This window comes from Aythya fuligula, chromosome 18, assembly GCF_009819795.1.
Source record: "Aythya fuligula isolate bAytFul2 chromosome 18, bAytFul2.pri, whole genome shotgun sequence".
In the NCBI taxonomy this organism is placed as follows: domain Eukaryota; kingdom Metazoa; phylum Chordata; class Aves; order Anseriformes; family Anatidae; genus Aythya; species Aythya fuligula.
This window is the reverse complement of record NC_045576.1, coordinates 5,562,340-5,582,771: the sequence shown is the minus strand read 5'-3', so window position 1 is coordinate 5,582,771 and position 20,432 is coordinate 5,562,340. Positions and strand designations below refer to the sequence as shown.

General features: G+C 47.2%; 1 protein-coding gene across 1 annotated transcript; it reads right to left on the bottom strand.

Annotated features, from left to right (window-relative positions):
- Positions 1–8,778: 8,778 nt before the first annotated feature.
- Positions 8,779–9,930, bottom strand: LOC116496623 (urotensin-2 receptor-like). The gene has a single exon (XM_032199842.1). It carries the CDS (start codon positions 9,928–9,930, stop codon positions 8,821–8,823), a length of 1,110 nt encoding a protein of 369 aa, XP_032055733.1. The 3' UTR covers positions 8,779–8,820.
- Between the last annotated feature and the right edge of the window lie 10,502 nt (positions 9,931–20,432).

Genomic DNA, 20,432 nt, shown 5'->3' with positions numbered 1-20,432 from the left:
GAAAAACAGAAGATTAAAATAAGAACACCAAGGACAGGAACATGCTAAAAGCAAACATATTTTCACTGAACAGACAAACTAAACGGTCACATTTGATCCATGATCTTTCTGTAAGAGCTTCGTTCAGTGTGGGCAGAAGATTCAGCCTGTGGAGAATGAGGGGAATGCAAAGTCGTTAAGGTAGGTCCAGGACTGAAGTCTGTAATTACACATGGACCCTCCACAGACAGAGTTTGAAACACATGCCTCAGAGCTCTCTAAGCTAAACATTTACTGAAGAATGAGGGAGGACAAAAGCATCTATTAAGATGCAGCTTCTTTTTTTTTTTTTTTTTTTTTTTTTTGAGGCCTGACCTAATGGTCTCTTTCTGTGCTATGACACTGCCGGGGACTTCATGGTCCTGTTTCCCTGCCACCTCTGTAACTCCTCATCCTGTACCACAGGGCCAAAGCGGGGTTCAGGGGCTCCCATACTGGCTGTCCTCATGCTCACAGCAAATGGGATGAGAAGAGAGGAAGATTTGCAAGGTTGGATCAAGTACTTTTCTGCAACAAAAACCTTCCAGGAGGTAAGATTGGGAGAAACTGTGAGGCACGAACCCACTCAGGACTGCCTACCTCTTTCCCCCTCCCTATTTCCCCACTAGGTGTACAGGCTTATCGCTGGAGGCAGCATGGAGCTGACACAGTATTGCCTTCCTAAACCTCCTGCCAGCCTGGAGCAATTCCTCTCTGATCTCATTCAGGTTAATGAGTAATCTGGTGTGGCACATTAACTAGTTCATTTTTGCATGTTGTAGGTAATGAAGCCTTTTCTCCCCCACCCAAAGACCTTCTGGGATGATGAGCACAAAGGATGGGAGCAGGGGAACACAAGTGGTTCTCCCAGGCTGTGAAGTTACAGGCTTAAAGTTTTTTTCTTGCCTTTTATTGGACTAAACCCAAGCAGGTTTTATATATATATTTTTTTCTGAATAACAGAGATAGATAGTGAGTACCTGGTGCACACAGTGTATGGTAGAGAAAATACTCACTTGGATGGATGGAGGAATAAGGGAAAGTGCTGCTCCCTCTCTGTCCCCATCCCTCCAGTGTGGGCCCCCCGTTTAACCCAGGTCTGCAAAGAGCTTTACCCATAACTTTGGGCACCGGAGGCTGCAGAGCTTCACTTTCTCATCCTCCCTAAGAGAAGCTACTGCAAAGACAGAGCGGCACTTTGAAATTAGGGAGATGCTTGCCATAGTAAACTCATGTTTGTATTACAACAAACAGACAAATGAAAGCAGCGAAGCAAAGTTAGTCGGTTGCTATTTCCTCTGCTTCTGTTGTCGGGAATTACTCGTGCTGTGCCTAAGGCAGGCGGAGGTTCCTCGACAGATTTAATCACTCTAAAAGGATGCCAAGAACAAAATGACAGGGAAGCACTGCCATGTTTAGCAATCAGGATTGTTCTCTCTGTTCAGCTTCCTCTGCATCAGGATCCAGCACTGGAACAGGCCGTGGCATGGGCTGTGGCTGGGAGGGATGTGCTGCCCTTACCTTCACCAACCCCTGTGCTCCTAACCCACAATGTGGGGAAAAAGGCTGCCAGGAGGTAAAGAAGAAAGATTTTGCTTACCATAGCTCCTGATATTGTTTCTTACCTGGGGAGAGGCTGTAGAGAGGGTATTGATGCAGTGAAATGATGATGCTTTTATCAGAACCATTTCAGCCGTGCTCCCTGAGATGCCAGCCAAGCGCAGCTGCCATTGCTGGGGGCTAAATTATAATCTTTGTTGAGCGGCTGCCATTAATCTAAAAATGGATGAGAAGTTCTTCTGGTACACAAACATTTCCTCCATCTGACCATTAATAGCTAACTGGAATCCTGAGTTACTCCTAAAAGGAGAGCTTTCAACTTTTGTACCTAAGACCAAGGATCTCAAAACATATCACACACATTAGCGGTGTCTTAAGACACTCGTGCAGACCATGGAAATTGCATCGCTGTTTTCCAGGCAGCAAACTGAGCAGCAGCACAAGGGCAAGTGACTTCTCCGAGGTTACGCAGCAAGTCCATGGCGGTTCTGAAAGAGAAGCCCGGACTTCCCACCTCCTCCCATTCACAGTAATCTCCCTCTTCAGCTTGGATGTCAAACGCTGTCTTGATAGGTGGCTGCAGCATGACAACCCCTGTAAATCTCCTCTGGATTTTATTAGCTATCATGCTTTCAAGCCTGCCTGGATTACTTATCAACAGCTTTCGGGATGAATGGCCTGTGAATCCCCTCCAGCAGATGATGGGAAGGAAGATAAAGACACACTTGAGTGGGATCAGATAACTGCTGAGGCTGCCTGCACAGTGCTGCTACTGCTCCCAAACCAAGTGCCAAAAGCAGTTTTCAAAATGTGGGGGTGGAGGTAACTTGGGCTTCAGCTAATTTCATAGTAATGCCATTCATCTAAGACATTCACTTCTACAGTGTTAAATGAAAAAAAAACAACACAATCTGTTATGAAGGAAATAGCAGAAAGTCAATTTATATCAGTGGGGTTTTGTTAGAACCATTGCTATGTAGTGCCTCTTCCTGCGGGGCTTCTTGCACGAGCCACCCCTGTGGCTCTCAAATGTGAAGCCAATATGGTAAACTGAAAGGTGTAGAAATGTTCTGAATTTGGTGGAAGTCCCTGATGAGGTTTGCAGGAGCACGTATATGAAGCTGTAACTGTCTCAAAAATTCGGTGTTTATGGACACACCACATTTAGTTTCAGGAATCTGCCTTGCTTTGTTTGGATGAAATCATATTTGTTTTCAGTTAAGAATTCAGGAGCTGAACTCAAGATCCTATCGGGCGTGCACAAGGAAAGGCTGACGATATCTTAGAGAGACGCTGAGAGATGCCTAAACACACTGAGACAAACTTAGCAGATCCTACTTCTTCCCCATTTGCACCATTTTGGCTTAGGATTGTATCCTCTGCCAAGCACGGCTGATATGAGGGGTGGTTTGCTGTTGCACCAAGTTATTTACTGATTTCCCTCCAGCGATCTTGATGGAGGGCTTGGGTGGGATCTTTCCCAATAGTGAAGTGCAGCCTTCCCTAATAAATTCAACAAGTGCTTAACTCTTCACCTTGCTTCTCATTTTTGAAGGGTTCCTAGTGTTAAATAAAATCTTTCATTTACATTAAAAATTAAATTACAAGTGAGTTACAAAGAAAATCGGAAAAGTGGAGCTTGAATGCCAGAAGAATTCTTCAGGATTCATTTTCCCCTTTCCTCTTTAAATTGTTTCTTTTCTTGTGTTGGGACAGGAGGAAGGAAAACATTGCAGCAGTTTTGCTTTGGTGTGTCCTATTGGGATCCTTTTCTTCGGGGCCAGGAGGGCTCCAGCTGGGACCGCAGATCACAGAGCTCAGTTCTGGGCACCCAAAACCCTCTAGGCTGCAGTGAGGATGCCCCAGGGGTGGCAGACACCACATCAGAAACTCTACGTTGTCTGGGTTCCTCAGTGGGGCTTTTGATATACATTCCTTTATGGTTTTAATACACCTCAGTAACTATTAATCTCACATGTCCTACTGCTGCCTGTTGTATCCTAAAGGTTTGGCCAAGGGAGCTGGTAGTGAGCTCCTTCCCCTTTGCAAAACTCACCCTGGGCCACCCAAATCCCCCAGATGCTTTGCTCCCAGCTGATGCATCCTTTCCCTCTGCTGTGCTTTAAGTATTTTCCCCATCAAGGGCAAAAAAAGCTCGTATAGCAGTAATAATAATAATTTTAAAAGAGCACTTGTTTTCTGTGAAGCTGCTGCTACAGTTCGGAAGACAAAGCAATTTATTTCTTCCAAGCCATAGCAATTAACTCCGAGTCTCTCCGATTCCTCTGAAAAACTTGAAACTGACAACAGCAACCAATATTACGTGGCAAAAACAATCCGCAGCTGGGCTAAGCTGTAGTTAGTCACCAGCTCTGGGTGTTTCCGTGGGTGCTGCCAGCAAGGCTGCTGTGCAAAATGATGGGGATAGTTAGTCCAGGTTCGGCACAGGAAGAAAGGTGGGAGAGCAAATTTAGCACTTGGGAGTGGGTTTTCTCTGCCTAACAGACTTTTCTGCTCAGGAGATGTTGTGGCAACATTATATTTTCAGTAAATTAAGTGTTGTTATGTAGTCAGGTTGTGTGCAACTGCTACATTTTAAAACCCGAAATAAAAAGCAAATTTCCTTCCTGAGAACCTCAGGAGGGAAGATTGCTCCTGCCACCAGAGGGACTCCAAAACACGACGGCCAACTTTCCGGGGCTGACCAGCGTTTCTGTAATGTGCGTTATCTGCTTCCACTGCTCAAGGGCTGGGCTCAGATACGAAGTTCGTGCACTTTCTATTCGGATGCTGCTGGGGGAACAGATTCTGTATTTGCTTCTGAGCAGAGCAACCTTGTCATCCTGCCTGATCTCCTGGGCTAACAGAACTGGGCAGCGTGCCGTGAGAGGTACAAAGCACTCATATAATCACCTCCACTGCCTTTCCTGGTATTCCATCACACAATAGGCACCCAAAATGACTGCTAAATAGGAGTTTAAATGTTAATGATTTGCTTGCATACACAATTAAACTGTAATGTGGGGCTTTCAAGCGTTTATGGCAAATGTGTTGTTAGAAAGTGGGGAGGAAGATGAGCAAAGATGTGTGATACAAAGTGAAGTCTGCAAAAAGTCAGTAAGCTTCAAATGTATTCTCCTGAGCATGGGGAAAACAGGTATTCTCACTTGTCCCACAAAGGACCTGCCTTTTATTTTTTCACGTGAAAAACAGAAAAATTGCTGTTGCTGCAGTAGATACTACCTTAGATTAAAGGAAGGAAAGAGCACTCAGGATGAAGCTGCTTTTCTTTCACAGCCTACTCATTCTGGTGAGCTGGGGAGGAACAGAGTGGGGCATACAGATTTAACACCAAGGGATGTTGGAGAAGATTTTCTAGTGATTAAGCTGTTAAGATGTTTTCTTTCCTGTAAAGCCCATATGGAGTTTTGCAGTGAAAGCCTCTGTCCCAGCAACAAAAATACCGTCATCTTTCCTAAAATTACCATTTCCCGTTTAGAGACTACCTATATCACTAAGCCTGCAGTAGAATTGCATAGGGCACACACATCTTGCCTGCTTGAAATGTAGGAGAATAGCCAAAGCAATGCTGTTTCAAAATAATTCACAGCATTTTGCTTAGTTACAGCCCGATGGACTTCCCTGCTGTTATTTCATCCCAAGCTGAGATGCTTCAAGTTTACCTAAATAATAAGATGCTTGCAGTTTCCAGGGCCTCATCATCTGGATTCTGGTTATGTGACTCCCAGTTTCCGTATGAAACGACTTTGTAACCTCTCTGGTTGTGGAGAGCTGGTGTGTTTTTTATCTCATGATTTTGGGAGCCCTGACTCATTCTTTTTTTCAGTGTTGGACAGGTAATGCTCCTGCCTCATACAGAAAATAGCTTGGGCTGCTTTACAGAAGTTTTGTGGGGCCTGCATTGACCATGTGCTTATGAACTGAGATCCCACCAACCCCAAAGAGAGGAGTCCCAAGTCCTCCCCAAAATACTCTGGGTGAGCAGCAGGCAGAGCTACCCCGTATGGGAGCTTACAGGTTGTGTCAACCCCGGACAAAGCTCTGTGCTATGGGCTGGCAGCAGCAATCCCAAAGTTAACTACCCCATTTTTTTGTTAAAGGAAGATATATGAAGACTTTATGCCTGTTTCCAACATGTGAGCATACTGAGAACTGCCAAAGCTTCCGCAGTTAAAGACAAGAGGAACTCGGTTAACGCATCTGCTCTTGCAGGATATTTATTAAGTGGGTCAAAGCTACTGACTTTTGGCAGTTTAACTGGTCTGATGAGACAATAAGAGAGATGTTGTTTACACAAATTTATCTTTTAAATTGAGCTCTGATCCCCGGGCGTACAAGAGGATCCCAAGGAGTCACATTTGCAAAGGGCCGCGGCAGGCAGGGGGATGCCGCATGCTGAGCTGCTGAAGGGCTGCCATTCATTACACACAGCAGTGTCTTCTGATCGCTGGCCAGTTCTGCTTATTAAATAGGCTCTTGTCTGCCCGAATGACACGCTTTGTGGGTGTCATCAAATTTACTGGGTCTCTCCTTAGAGGAACCTCACGTGGGTTCATCAGAGCCTGACAGGTGAGGGGAGCGGCTCCGAGATGGGATGGGCTGAAGCTGGTCAAGAAACTTGACAGCGAAGAATACCTCATACTTGGTCTTTCATTTGGGTGCTTCTCCATCAGCCCTTTGGTGTCAGCAGCTCCAATGCTATGGCACAAAGTGTGCACCCCATGTGCTGCTCAGCGGGGCAGCAGGAGCCTGCTAGGGGACAGCTCGTAGAGTGCAACCCACCCTAACCAAACGCTTCTGTTGGCTATCCACTCACTCTGGTGGCACTGTGTATGTAACCCACCTTCTTTTTTCTTTTTTTCTTTTTTTTTTTTTTTTTTCTCAAGCACAGCTCTCTTCCAGCTCCCCCTTCTCATTACTAACTATGGTTTTAGGCTGTTTGGCACCAGATATTTTAGCACATGCTTGTTGAGGCAGGAAGTGTATTCCCCAATGCTCTTTTTGACACCTACACCGCTCCTCCATTTGCTTTCCCTGCATGGCTGCTAACAGATACACGCTATTTCATACTGGATAACGATCCGTCCTACGGCTGCCTTGCAATGCTGGGGTGGGACAGTGGCTTTCAAGGACCTTCTCCTGAGGCCAAGCACTGGAAATCAAGACCCACCAGGACTGTGTCAGGTTTTTCTTGTGCTCTGTGAGCAGCACAGCGTGGCACACCTTGCGGATGACGCATGCACTCTAGCCTTCCCACACCGCCCTTTGAGTTAAGTCTTATCTGTGTTATTCTTACAGGGGAGTGACTTCCAGCCTCGGAAATGGGAAGCAAAGGGAAAGGAACAATGGCTTCAGAATTAATAATAAAAAGAAATGAATTAGTTCCTGAAAAGTTCTCTACAACTGTTGAAGCCCACTCTGCCCTGCCAGTTCCCAGCAAGAGCTGTGTTTTAGTCCCCTGCGTTTGTAAGGAAGCTGGCACCGCCACATCCCTTTCTACCACCCAGCTTGGCAGTCTACACAATGCTGGAACATCACAAAGTGGGTCGCAAATGTTTTGAAGAAAGTCCTGTGATGAAAAGTAATGTAAACAATGCTAAGGTGAGTTCCTTATTGCCCCTTCCTGAAAAGCACCCCAAAAACTCCATCTATATGAAGAATGCCAGACTTTCGGCACAGGAACCTATTTCCCTGGTCTTTGTCCAACATGTGCCCCGAGGGGGTTATTTTTCTGCTTTTATGCATAAAATCCAGCATGTAGCCGTGCTGTGTTCTCTGCTCCCCATCCTTGGCTGCTGTGTAGGCACTTTGTGTCTCTGCTTGAGCACAGACGTACCCTAAAGCTTGGCACACGCTGTGAGAGGATCACCCAAGGACACAGAAACCCAGTACCACCATAGGGCTGCTGAGTTCCTCCTCTCAGTCAGGTCGGGGTAGGGAGGTGCCATAAAAAAGTGGAAATGACTGCTCCTTAAGCAGTTGTCTGTTGTTTCAGAAGTCCCTGGACATTGCCAGCTGCTGACAACAGTTTATGCAACTCTTGCTGTGCTTTAGTTATCCCCAGAGTCAGGGCAGATGGCTTGAACACAACTTTATCCCCACTTAAATGAGCTCCTTAGAGCACAGCTGAGAGCAGCAGCCTCTCCCCTGGTTAACGAACCCCTCGGGCTGGGTGAAGAGAACGTGGCAGGGGAAACCTGACATGGTCCACTTCCTAATCATATTTTATTTTATGAACTGAAGTTTTATAGTCGACAGGCATCGCTAGCATCTATGGTGGAGGTTTACCGCTAGATGTTAAGTGGAAAGAGAATGAGCAAAATACATCAAGGCAAAATACTTTTGGTGAGATTTGCCAGGATTAAGTTTGTCCTTTTTATGATGAGTCTCACAGTACAGGTCTCAGTCATTTTTTTAGAGCCTCAGCTCTTTGAGTGACAGGATTATAAGAATGTTCTTTTTTCCTTTCTGAGATAAATTTTCAGTTTTTCAAACTCTGTTGAAAAGAGAAAGGGACCAACTTAAAATCAGTGGCAGATTAGGGTAGAAAAGTTAAAATATGACATGCCTTTTTAGATAACCCAGTGTTTTCTGACAGCTTACCTCGTGGGTTTTAAATGCTTGGAGTTTGCAGCACTGCTGCAATGAATTTTAAAATAGAGACTTTGATCAAACTGAACTAGAGCTTGATCAAACTGTAGTGCACTACAATATAACAGGAAATAGAAAAAGGGGCTTAAAGGTCTCCTTACGCACACTGTGAACAGATAACAGATATATATAGGGCAAACCCAGGGCTTGCAGCTAAGTTAAGCAGTCCCAGGACAATTTCAGACCTTTGTGGATCTGGTCTAGCCATAGCCGGAGGACAACACTGAGAAATCACACAGGAGAACCGGAGCAGAGCCAGAGCTTAGCAAAGTGCAGCAAAGCTTGAAAAGAGTTTGCCAAAGAACTCAACAAAGTATCCAACTCATCTTCTGCACCCAAACCAGAGAAGGATTCATCCACACCCGCGGATGGCAGGACCCCCCTGACAGCCCTAAGCCCCAAAAAACTGAAAAGCATCTTACAGTACCTGAGGTCACACGACTTTGTGCCCTGACCTATAGCGACCACCAGAAACGAGTTCTTAGGACCCCGCAGCGCAATAGGATCCCAAAGCCCTACCTTGGCCAGATGCTCTTCTGGTCCTGATGTCTCCAGAGAGCCTCCTCTTCCTCACTTGTCCTTCAGCGTGGCCATGCCCAAGGCCTCCGAGCTGTAGTCGTACTGGTTGCTGGAGGACATGGAGCGTCCCCAGGAGCACTGCAGGTTGGAGCCCCGCTTGCGGAAGGAGGAGGTGAACCTGTAGAAGTTGCGGTGCCGGTTGCGCAGGTACTCCCGGTAGTTTTTGGTGAGCAGGGTGTAGAGGAAGGGGTTGATGCAGCTGTTGCTGTAGGTCAGGCAGGTCACCAGGTAGTTAATGCACTTTTGGGTTTGGGTGGTGAGCTGCAGGGAGCTGCTGTAGAGTCGCACCAGCTGCCAGATCCAGAAAGGCAGGAAGCAGGCCCAGAAGACGAGGACGATGCTGAAAATCATGATGAGGACCTTCTGCCGGGGGGACCTCTTGCTCTTCTCCTTGTGGGGTGGGTTCCTCTGGGACTCCAGGTAGGTCCTGGCCAGGCGCGTGTAGAGGAAGCCGATGATGATTCCCGGGGCCATGATGCTGGTGCTGAACAGCACCGTCAGGTAGGTCCGGTAGGCGTCCACGCTCCAGGTGGGCGCACACATCCTCTTCACCTTGCCCTCCACCTTGCTCCCCTCAGTCAGGGTGACCATCAGCATCATGGGCAGCGTCAGCAGCAGCGAGACCGACCAGACGGCGCCTGCCGTCACCTTGCGGTAGCCCCGCGACCTCTTCAGGGTGTCCAGGGGCCGGGTGACGGCCAGGTAGCGCTCGGTGCACATGAGGGTGAGGGTGAAGATGCTGGCGTGCATGGTGAGCAGGTCGAGGCTGAGCAGGATGCGGCACCCCAGGTCCCCGAAGTACCAGTCCTGGGCCAGGTAGGTGCAGACGATGAAGGGGATGGTGGAGAGGTACAGCAGGTCCGCCAGGGCCAGGCTGACGATGGAGCTGTACATGGGGGCGGCGCAGCGCGCCGAGTGGCACATCACCACCAGCGTGTACACGTTGCCCGCCACCCCGGCCACGTACATCACCGACAGCACCGTCCCGAAAGCCGACGGGATCAGCAGGGGGCCTCCGCCCCCGGGGGGGCTTCCCCCGCCGCTCCCGCCGCCCCCCGCCGTCCCGTTGCCCCCCGCCGCCGCCGTCCCGTTGGGCTCCATGGGCGGCGGCGGCGGCCCGGCAGCCCCTCGCTCCGAGGCTCCGGGCCCCGCCGCTCCGCCCCCCGCGGGAGGGCAGCCCCCGGGGAAGGGCCGCCGCTGCCCCCCCGCCCCGCTCCTCCCTCCCCCGGCCCGCTGGGGGCGCGGAGCGGCGCTGGGGGGACGGCGAGAGGGGGGCTCCCCAGCAGGCGGGGGCGACCCCCGCTGCCGGCCCCGGCTCCTGTCCTAATCCCGGGTCCTAATCCCAGTCCCGGTCCCGGCCCCGGCTGCGCCCCCTGCTCCCGGAGCTCCCCGCCGCCCCCGCCAGCCGCTCGCTGCCCTACCCGAGGCCACCCGGCTGAGGCGGCTCCGGGGCGGCTGCGAGACGCGGTGCTCGGCGGTGAGGTGCGCTCAGAGACCGACCGAGGTGGAGACACTCAAAACTGGGGCTGAAACAGCCTTTTTTTTTTTTTTTTTTCTTTTTCTTCCCGTTTCCCTCCCCCCCACCTCTTTTCCCTTTTTTTCTTTCTTTCTTTCTTTCTTTCTTTCTTTCTTTCTTTCTTTCTTTCTTTCTTTCTTTCTTTCTTTCTTTCTTTCTTTCTTTCTTTCTTTCTTTCTTTCTTTCTTTCTTTCTTTCTTTCTTTCTTTTTCTTTCTTTCTTTCTTTCTTTCTTTCTTTCTTTCTTTCTTTCTTTCTTTCTTTCTTTATTTCTTTCTTTCTTTCTTTCTTTTTCTTTCTTTCTTTCTCTCTCTCTCTCTCTCTCTCTCTCTCTCTCTCTCTCTCTCTCTCTCTCTTTCTCTCTCTCTCCCTTCCTTCCTTCCTTCCTTCCTTCCTTCCTTCCTTCCTTCCTTCCTTCCTTCCTTCCTTCCTTCCTTCCTTCCTTCCTTCCTTCCTTCCTTCCTTCCTTCCTTCCTTCCTTCTTTTTTCCTTGGAAGTAGCTTGTGTTTTGGACACGGGTTCCCCTTACTCTAAATATCACAGTATTATTATGGTGAGATTTAAGTTTGGGCTTCATTGGCAGCTGATTCACTTGACGGGTGTGAAGTACAGATGGTGATGAATGAGGTTGACAGAAACAACTTTTCCAAAGCATTAGATAGGAAATCGGGGGTAGCTGCAAAATCAATGAGCACCTTCCACTTCAATCTTGTTTTAGAGAAAGCAGAGATCAGGGCAATCCACAGTTAAGGGACAGCTTTCCAAGGGTACAGGAGAGCTGTATTTCCTCAGCTCCCATTGATTTCCGATAGGAATTAACTGTCTTTGATGCCTTCAAACATTTCTGCTTGCATCCAGCCTGCTAAAATGACTGTTCTGTGCTTATTTGCTTGTTTTAATCCCTGTCATCTGAGTCCCTGTAGCATGCTACAAAGCGGTGAAACTCTTGTTGACTCCTGTTGGAGCAGGATATAGCCCTTTAAAATACTGTATTGACTACTCGGCTGTAATTTGCAGTAAGTTAATAAGCACACACATAACTCTGCTTTGCTACCCAGCTCCTGCATGTACGTGTCTGTTTCCAAAGCCCTACAGAATGCCTAAAACTCAATTCAATAAAGTAGCTGGTTCCAATACAAACTGAATGCTGGTGAGGGAGAAGAAACTCAACTGATTTTTTGTCAGGCAGGGATTAGCTTTATCAGTTTCAGCTAAAAGACAAAGTTGACATCCAGGTGCTGAGACAGAGATTTTTTTTCACTCAGAATTCGGCCTCGATCCTGTGCCAGCGCCCTCGGCAGCCCTGCATTCCTCTGCGGCAGCTGGACCAAGCAGCTGGGAATGCAGGCGGATACTTTACCAGGGCCAAATCCTGCCTGCATGGCAGGCAAGGGGATCGACTGCCACAGACTTCAAGTAAGATCCGGAGTTGGCATAAATAGACCATCTCTGAGAATTAGGTTGCATGCAACTTTTGCAGTCCTGTCTCCTTTTTGTTTTGAAGCCCTTTTCTACTCTGTTTTGTCTTTTGCCCTCATTTAACGGCTGGGATGGAGGGCCAAAAGGAATAGAATAGGCATTTTGTTGTCTGCCGTGTTGCCTGCTTTGTTTTGACTGGTCCCAGAAGATGCCAGAGACAAGCAGTGATACATTCTTCTAAGCAGAGAATTACTTAATCTGTTTACTGAGTACCCAATTTCAATTTCCCGTTTTTCTTTCCAGTAGAAGAATATTTAATTGAGCAACGCTAAGCATTAGTGAGTCCACAAGACACTTGTTTTCTTAAACATGTTGGATACTCACATGTAGCCATGGGAACTTACTCCTATTAAACTCTTAACAAATACTTTGCTGCCCGGAGTCGTTCTGCAGCAGAGCAAAGCCTGCTCTTTGGGCACCATGCACTTCGCCCCTCTGGTGCTCTGCTCTTGCAATGCACTGAGTCTCTTCTGCACACCCACACAAACAGACCCAGCCTGGTGGAATTGGGCCTTGGAGTGTATGACAACTGTGATCAATCAGAATTAGAAAAGGATGATGCAGGAGCCTTGGATACTGATGGCTCCTGTTTGGTTTGTACACAAGGTGCACATTTTGCAGCAGTGTGGGTGACAAGCTACCGGGAGAAATGGTGATTTTTCCATTTCACCAGATGTCTAAAAAAGGACTGCAAGAGTCTTGCTGGAAGATGTGTTTTAATCAAATAGAAATACGGAGTTCAGTGCAGAATTACTGTCAGAATAAGTCTTCAGGGACATATTGCACACAAAGTCAAGTAATCAAGGATCAATTTGTCTTCTATGAACTTCAAAATCTGTTAATCCCCATGTGTTTTTTCCTGTAATATCCTAAAAAGTATCGATGGGAAAATGATTAATAATGTACTTCATGGACAAAATTTCCCCTTTGGTGGCATTTGTGCTAATGCACAAAAACATACCCAGCCACCTTAAAATACAGCTCCATTTTGTGTGTTATTGTCTGTTTTGAATAGGAAGTTTTTTTCAGGTGCTCAGTGCCTAATTTTAGAATTTTCTAACTAAATAGTCTGCTTATTAAGAAGTAGATAATAGCAGTCTATTTGAGTAGCCATGTCCAATGGCTTTTTTATAAAGCCCTTGGTTTGCTTGGTGAATAAATAGCTGGTGCTCCATTGTTTGGCTGTGAAGGTCAACGTATATATGGCGGAGCTGAAAGCTGCAGTCCTGGAAAATGGCAGGACAGCTCTAATTACTGCATTCAGCTGTGACAGGCTTCAAAACAAGAAGAGGAAGGGCAAGAGGAAGGCAGCGAGAGAGTGCTTGGAAGCAGAGGCTCCTTGTCAGGGACTGTGCTGTGAGCTGTTGTTCTCCTGCAGCACGATGCTGCTGGAATTCAATTGCTGAGAGTGAATTATGGACTTCTGGATGGGGAAGGTATGAAATGCCTTCTTTTGAAGGAAATGCCTTCTTTATCTCCTCCTCGGAATACATCAACTTCTTATGCTCTGAACATACCGATGCTGTGATCCAGCCTTTTGATGGACTGCCATTAGCTGCACTGACTCTGCCCAGGTGAGCACTGCCACCTCTTGCGATGTCCTTGGGCCCTGTCACCCCATGGCCACTGCTCTGGCCATTGGATTCTGGCTCAGCAGGAAGCAAAAAGATTTAACTGACCACTGGGCAAAACATCAGGAAAGTATTTCGCTTTTGCCAAATTCAGAGAGGTCCTGATACAGCTTCCATGTAAGAAAGGCAGAGACTGAGCCAGCTCTGGAGAAGCCCAAGGGTGAGGTTTGTTAGATCCCAAACACATGCTGCCAGATGAGATCCATACATTCACTTCTTAATCCCAAATTTAGGGGCTCAAAGTTATCATCTGTTGGTTTAGCGCCTGTAAACGGAATGTAATGTTGTAGTGAAAGCGGATGACAAAGAGGTATCGAAAGCAACTGCAGTATAATATCCCCTGGGATACCAGAGACTGATCTGGTTGCATTGCTCAAATGAATAGCGTACACCGTGCAGAGCCTTTTCTCAAGTTACAAACATGCTAATATATAATCTCTGCAGCTTGGCAATTGAAGCTTAGTGGAACAATGTTTACTCTCTGCCATAATACGCATAGGTCGTCATCTGTCTCTGAAATTGTTTCTGAACCGGAATCTTCACTCAGGTGCGAAGGATTATGTAAACCCACAGACCATGTGCAGCATAACCCGCTCATCTCAGTGGAATCACTCCTGAGCTGCAAAGCTATAAGCACAACCAAATTTGATCCACTTCTTCTGAAAGCTTGTCATTAATACTTACATTTACATCTGTCTTCTGCAGTCAAACATCCCTTTAAACATAAATTTACAGGTACACTTTAATTTACCATTAGGGCTCTCTCCCTGCTCACATTTTTAAGAGGGTGGCACGGGAGGAATTGCTGGGGAGAACCTGAGCCCTACCCGAGATCTAAAACGACTGCGTAACATATTTCAGGCAGCATTATTTCAGGAACGTAATTGAGTGGGTTTTAAAAAACCCTCTCGTATTTAAAGAACATAGGAGGGACTTGGCTTTGTATCTCTTAACTGCAGCGCTCACGAGCAAGTGCCTTGCTCCGGCGTTCCTCTGCTGTGGCCGGAGGAGAAGCCTCTGCTGGAGGCTGCCTCAGAGGCACGCTGCGGGTTCTCCATGGGAAGGCACAGTTAGGGCTACCATGGCTCGTGCCATGTAATTGCGAACAACCGTGTAATAGATTTGGGTCCAGAAAATCTGCTCCTCACCTGCTGTACATCCAAGGCCGTCCAGGCTTTTGTGGAGTGCTGTGGTAAGCCTGAGATCTTTGGTTCTGAGGATTATCTCTGACAAAGACCATGGTGTGCCACAAGAAAAGAGGGGAGATCAAAGGCTTTCTTCAGCAGAGGAAGAGTGCAAATCGTGTGCTATTATAGTGACTTAGAGCAGTCAGGGCTCTGTCAGGGTTTTTAGGATCTTCTTGTGTTATAGCATTTGAGCAGAGATCATTTTACAATGGAAAAAATATGTGTTAATAACCCCAAGTCATTTCCTGGGGAAACTCAAGCCACTCTTATGCTTAGATTGCGCAAACTCTTTCTCCCCCACCTAACAGACAGAGTTGTGCCCTGAAAGTCCTCTGCCTCCACGCACATGAGTACAAAGAAGACAGTTCTTGCAGGTTTCGGGGTTTTGTTCTCTTGCCATGCAGCGACCTGCATGGTCCTGTGCCCCGCAGAAGGTTTGGTCTGGCGATCTCTGTGACTTCTCCTACAGCTGAAGATGCTCTGGAAGTCGCATGCTCTCTGCAGTGCTGCTTCTGGTGCTTGACTTGGTTTTGTTCACTTTAAGTACCCTGTTCTACTGATGGAAATATTGTAGCATTTGTGTCTACAAATTTCTCCCCCAAAGAAGGATCAGCTCCTTCTGCAGCTCTAGCTCTGCTTGGAGAGGTGTGCAGAACCTGTGGCATGCCTGCACTGCTGTGACTCGACCTTTTGTCAATAAAGGGTTTCAGATACTGGAAGCTCGCTTTTAATTCCTGATTTAGGCAGCATTTCTCCGTGTCCACGCACAGCCGTTACCTTCAGCTCAGTCTGCATTTCGTAAAAGCAACCGCAGGAGGAGCTGGTGGGGAGCAGCCAGCTCTGTGCCCTGCACGCCGGAGAGGGAAACTCTTTCGGCTTTGGAGGAGCGATTAATAGGAGAACGGATGTTATTTCATCTTGATTTTATAAAAAATATAGAAAAGCACTTGACAGATGTGAGGAAAGGGTGGAAGTCCAAGGAATCTCCTTTTACCAAAGAAAGAGTTCACAGTCAAGCCTCATGCTCAGTGTCTGGGTCGGAGCTTGCTTGAGTGAGCGTGAGATTGTCCCTTTGTTTCAATGGGCTTTGTGGCCAGTAATTAAAAAAATCCCCAAACCAAACAAGAATCCTTAGCCCCCTCTCTGAACAGAGAGGTTCAGGCCAGAGCTGGACCCAGTTTCAGGGATGGAATGGAGCGTGACGTGGCAGTGCAGGATGCTTTTTAGGGCAGGATGCCTGAACCTCGTCCAGCAGTAGCCATGCTCGGTGCTTGGGCAGTGCTCCCACTCCTGGCACAGCTTTCGGGGCGAGGGTGCAGGGGTGCGGGTGACTCAGCACCTCTCACCTCTGCTTAGTCATTCCTCTCCCTCCTCCTCTAGATGTCTTCTTCCCAAACCCCTCGGGGACGCGGTGCAGGTGTGCATGGTATGAGCAGAGCAGGCTGTGGAGCAGCCTGGCAGCACCAGGCAGGGACTCTGCTCGCTGCCAGGTTTTTTCCATAGGCTGACTGTTGCCTCCAGATTTCAGTGCCTCTGGAGAAGCTGGGAACCATCTGATATATTTTTATGTTAACTTAATTATTTGAGGGTATGTGTCGGAGTCTATTGCTGTCAGATGCTGCTGCTTAAAGGGGAATTACAGCCAGGGAAAACTCCATCTGGGTGGGTACTTACATGGGTTTAATGAGAGCAATGAAATCCTTTTTGTTCCAGGTTTTCCATTGCCTTTGGATCAGGCCCAGACTTTGTCTCTCCTTAGATCTGCCTTCAACTTGATTTAAAAAAACCTTGACAAAACGGAGCAGAAGCATTGTTCCATGTGCCTTACATCAAGTCCTGAAATTATTCCCCAGACGCCTTGTTGGTAAGCCTGCCACCTGGGACGGCTGCAGTGGCAAGCCCTGGGGCAAGGTACCTTGTTCCCATCCTGCCCAGTGAAGCTGCACCAAGGTGTCACAGATGGGTGCTGCTGCTCCTTGGTCATGGTGGTGAGCTGGAGACGTTGGTTCCCAGGGGGCTGGTGGCTGTGCTGGGCAGGGGTGGGCAGGGTAGGATGGGGATGAAAAGGAACATGGGCGAGGAACACTGATAAAGGAACCGCAGGGATCTGTTTGTTTGTTTATTGGAGGGGATTGAACCTATTTTTTAATTCCATTGCACATTGTAGGCAATCAGAAAATCAGTGTTCAGAAACTCAAAGACTTAAGAGCTAACCACTCAGAGCACAGCTTTTTCCCCGCTGGCTGCAGATAGCCAGGTACACTTATTATTCTTTACTAATCAGCCTGGGACTAGACCAGCATATTTATGTAGGAACACTAAGACTTTTATTACTGAAGACAACCCAGAGCTCAGGCCCCTACAGTTTGTCTAGCAAATTGAATATTTGATTTTCCCCCAGTAATAGTATGTTTTTCTTGTCTCCTGGCAGTTTGCATAAAAGCTCTGAAGTACGTGACAGACGGCAAAGGGAACATCCAAATCTGCTGTGCCATATGAGCAGCTCGCCTTGCAGTGGGCATGTTCCTGGCTTCGCAAGGCTTCACAGCCCTAAAACTGTTCCGTGCTTCCTGATGGGAATTTATGCCTTTGCCTTAACTGTCAGCAATAATTCATACGTATTTGCTCCCAAAACATGCAATGTTAATGCTTCCCTTTAATATAAAATGTACCTAGGGTTGGTAAAGAGGGGGGTCAGTAGCCCTGATTGCTGCTGTTGTCTAGGCACTTCCAGAAGAGATGCTGTGGTGATACACACTTCCCCAAATAATGGCTTTGATGTGAAGAACACATCCCCAACGGTAAGTTGGTATTTGGAGTCAGCTGCATTTATGCAGCAGTGTCAAAATAGGGTGAATCCCTTTTTTTTCTCCCCACTTGGGTGACAGATACTCATGTGGGACCCCTAGAGATCTCCCCTACTTTCTGTCATCCTTCCCTTAGTAAATTTGCTGCTGCTTATGATGACCAGGCATTTATCTGGTAGCAACTGCCAGGGCGACTCGGGCCGTGGTGGCCCACGGATGGGTGGCTGCAGTGGACAGGAGCAATTGAATGTTTTTTTGGGGGCAGTAGCTCACAGAAGCTACCTCAGAAACCACTCCAAGAAGAAGCCACCACAGAAACCTCTACAAGATAAAGAGCAAGGCACGACAAAAGGAGAGCCCAGATCATATGCAAGTGCGATTGTTTATTAAAGAACAGGCTTCGTTATTCCCCCCTCCCCCACACACACACAAAAAAAAAAAAGAAAAAAAAAAAAAAGAGGGGATTTATCTTCAGGTGGATTTCCCTGCAATGGGCTTAACAGGAGAAACAAAACAGAAGCATGGCTCTGGGAGGCAGAACACGGGGAGGGAAAGCTGCAGCCATGTAGCTGCAGGTTTGTGTTCCTTCTGGGGGGAGCTGGGGCTGGATAAAGGGCTGGGGAGCTCTGCATAGGATGTCACTGAGCTCTGACAAAATGCCACATCTCAGAGGGGTTTTTATCAGATTGACAAATGCAGCCTTTTTGAGACTTACCTGGACTTGAAAGCAGGATATTTACTTCTGTGAAGGCTTACAGGAGAGGTCCTATACCCCGAGCTAGAGGTAGAAATAGAAACACCTTCAAGTTTGCAAAAAGTGGGCCAGAAGCAAGTGTGTGTGAGGTGTGGGACTCCTGCAAGGAAGGGATAGGAGGTGGTGTTGGAGCAAAGAATCGGCCCTGACAGTTTTGCTTCGCAGCCACCAATTAGGGGGTGGATTTTTGCTGAAGTCCAGAAGCGGGGCTGGGATTTCTCCACCTCCCTCAGTGCTCAGAGGGAGGATGTGCGGGGACACCAGCAGTTTTACCTGTCAGCTTCAGGGGAGATCTGACTGCTGAAGAAGAGCTTTATCTTGAATCCCAAATAGCTTGGATGAGAGAAGGATAGAAGAGAGGTATTCTCTGCTAGGGGCAATAATCAACTTTTCTTTTTCAGGGTCCAGGCTGTAGCTTGGAATATTTTAATTTAAACAGGAGAAATAGCAGAAGACGTGGTGTTCTTCACTTTCCAAAGACCTCCCTGTTCCCTCCTACCTTTCCTAATCTGTTTTTAAAAAGTCTCACTCTTGGTAGCATGGAGTTGAAAGAAGGTAAAAGAGTATCTGACAGACCCAGTGGGACTCAGGGTGGATTTTAGAGACCTTTACATCTGGCAGTTTAGAGACTGGAGACCATTACGTCTGGCAGTGCTATGACTCGATTTGCCTAGCCTTCACACTGCTGGTGGCCCCAGAAGTTGTTCTCTGCACTGCCACTTTGAATTAGCATGACACCAAAGGGAAGAAGGCTCTCAGAGCATTTGCCTCCCAGAGAAGTGCTGAGATGTCAGCTCACGTTGACAGTTCTCCTGGCACGTCCTTTGTTGTTTGAAGGTGCCATCATAGCTCAGTCCTTGGGGTGTCACAGCTCTGTTACTTGGCTGAGAGTCAAACACAGATCTCCAGAACCTCAAATATTGATTATGCACTTGAAAGAAGTAGTTGCTTTTCAATTGGTGTAGCAACAGCATTTCTCAGCAAAGAGAAGAGCCTCTTCCAGCCACTGTGATGCTCCTCAAATGAGCAGAAAAGGGGCCACTGTAAAGGTTTTTCCTAGATACCTAACATGCTTTTAAAAACCAACACCTTCTGTTTTCATAAAGCTCTTAGGGATATAGGGCCATGCATTTGATTGACCATCAGTGGGATTTAGGCACTGAAAGAGCTCTGAGGGGCCAAGGTGCCCCAGCTGCAGCGTGTAACCCTGCAGGGTCCTGGCAGAGTGCTCAGCTCCTTGGGAAGGGCTCTGCTCGTCAGACAGTGTGGCTGGAGGTTTCTGCATCTACTGCAGAAAGTGGCTGAAAAAGGAGCTGCTGGTGACAGGAAAGGAAAGGAAAGGGGTTGAACATTTGTGTGTTCCTCTTTCCAACAACAAGCCCCGCCTTGCAGCACCCCCCTCTGCACAGGCTAGCTAGCTGGGCTCCGCTCATCACTTGCTGTCAAAGCCACTTCTGCTGAGGGTCCCCACGTTTTGGCTTCCTGCTGCAATTCTGTAAGACCCAGAGAGTTCTTCATGAAAACCCATTTCCATTTTGAAATGAGACTTACATTTTTTTTAATTTTACTCTGTATGTATTCCATGCTATTTTTCTCCAGCAAGGGAAGCTGTCTGCACTGCATTATGCATTAGGCTCTTGAAAGCATAACTAGTTATGTAATTATTAGAATTATATTTGCATTCACAACTAGGATGTATATAACTCATATGTTAATGCATGCTAATTAAATACCAATTAATCATTTTAAAAAATGAGGTTTGAATCTATACAGCTATCACAGATGTAGTAAATACTCATTGCTTATGAAGAATAAATCAGGTGTGTTTTAATATGCAACCCCAGTCCCATATAAACATATACTGCCAATTATTTAGAAAGGATTTGAAGTGTTTCTTATTCATATTACACAGCTACTGCTGACTGAGTGGCAGTCATTATAACATATTTTACTACTTTTACATTATTGCACATTAATACTTCCAGCTGTTCACACTGGGCTGGCTTGTGTTTCAGCCATCAGAAAATGTGCAAATTCATTACGTTTTACCCTATGAGGTAGAAGATTTACTCATGTTTAATCCTTCAGATAGGCTGCTGAAAACCAGTCACCTTTGTACGGTTTGAAGCTTTATGGCTTCAGTACCTGGCAGGGTATCTTGCATTGCTTTATCTGCAGGCTTCAGAAATTCTGCGGAAGATGCTTCGAGTTCACATAGAGCTGAGAGTGT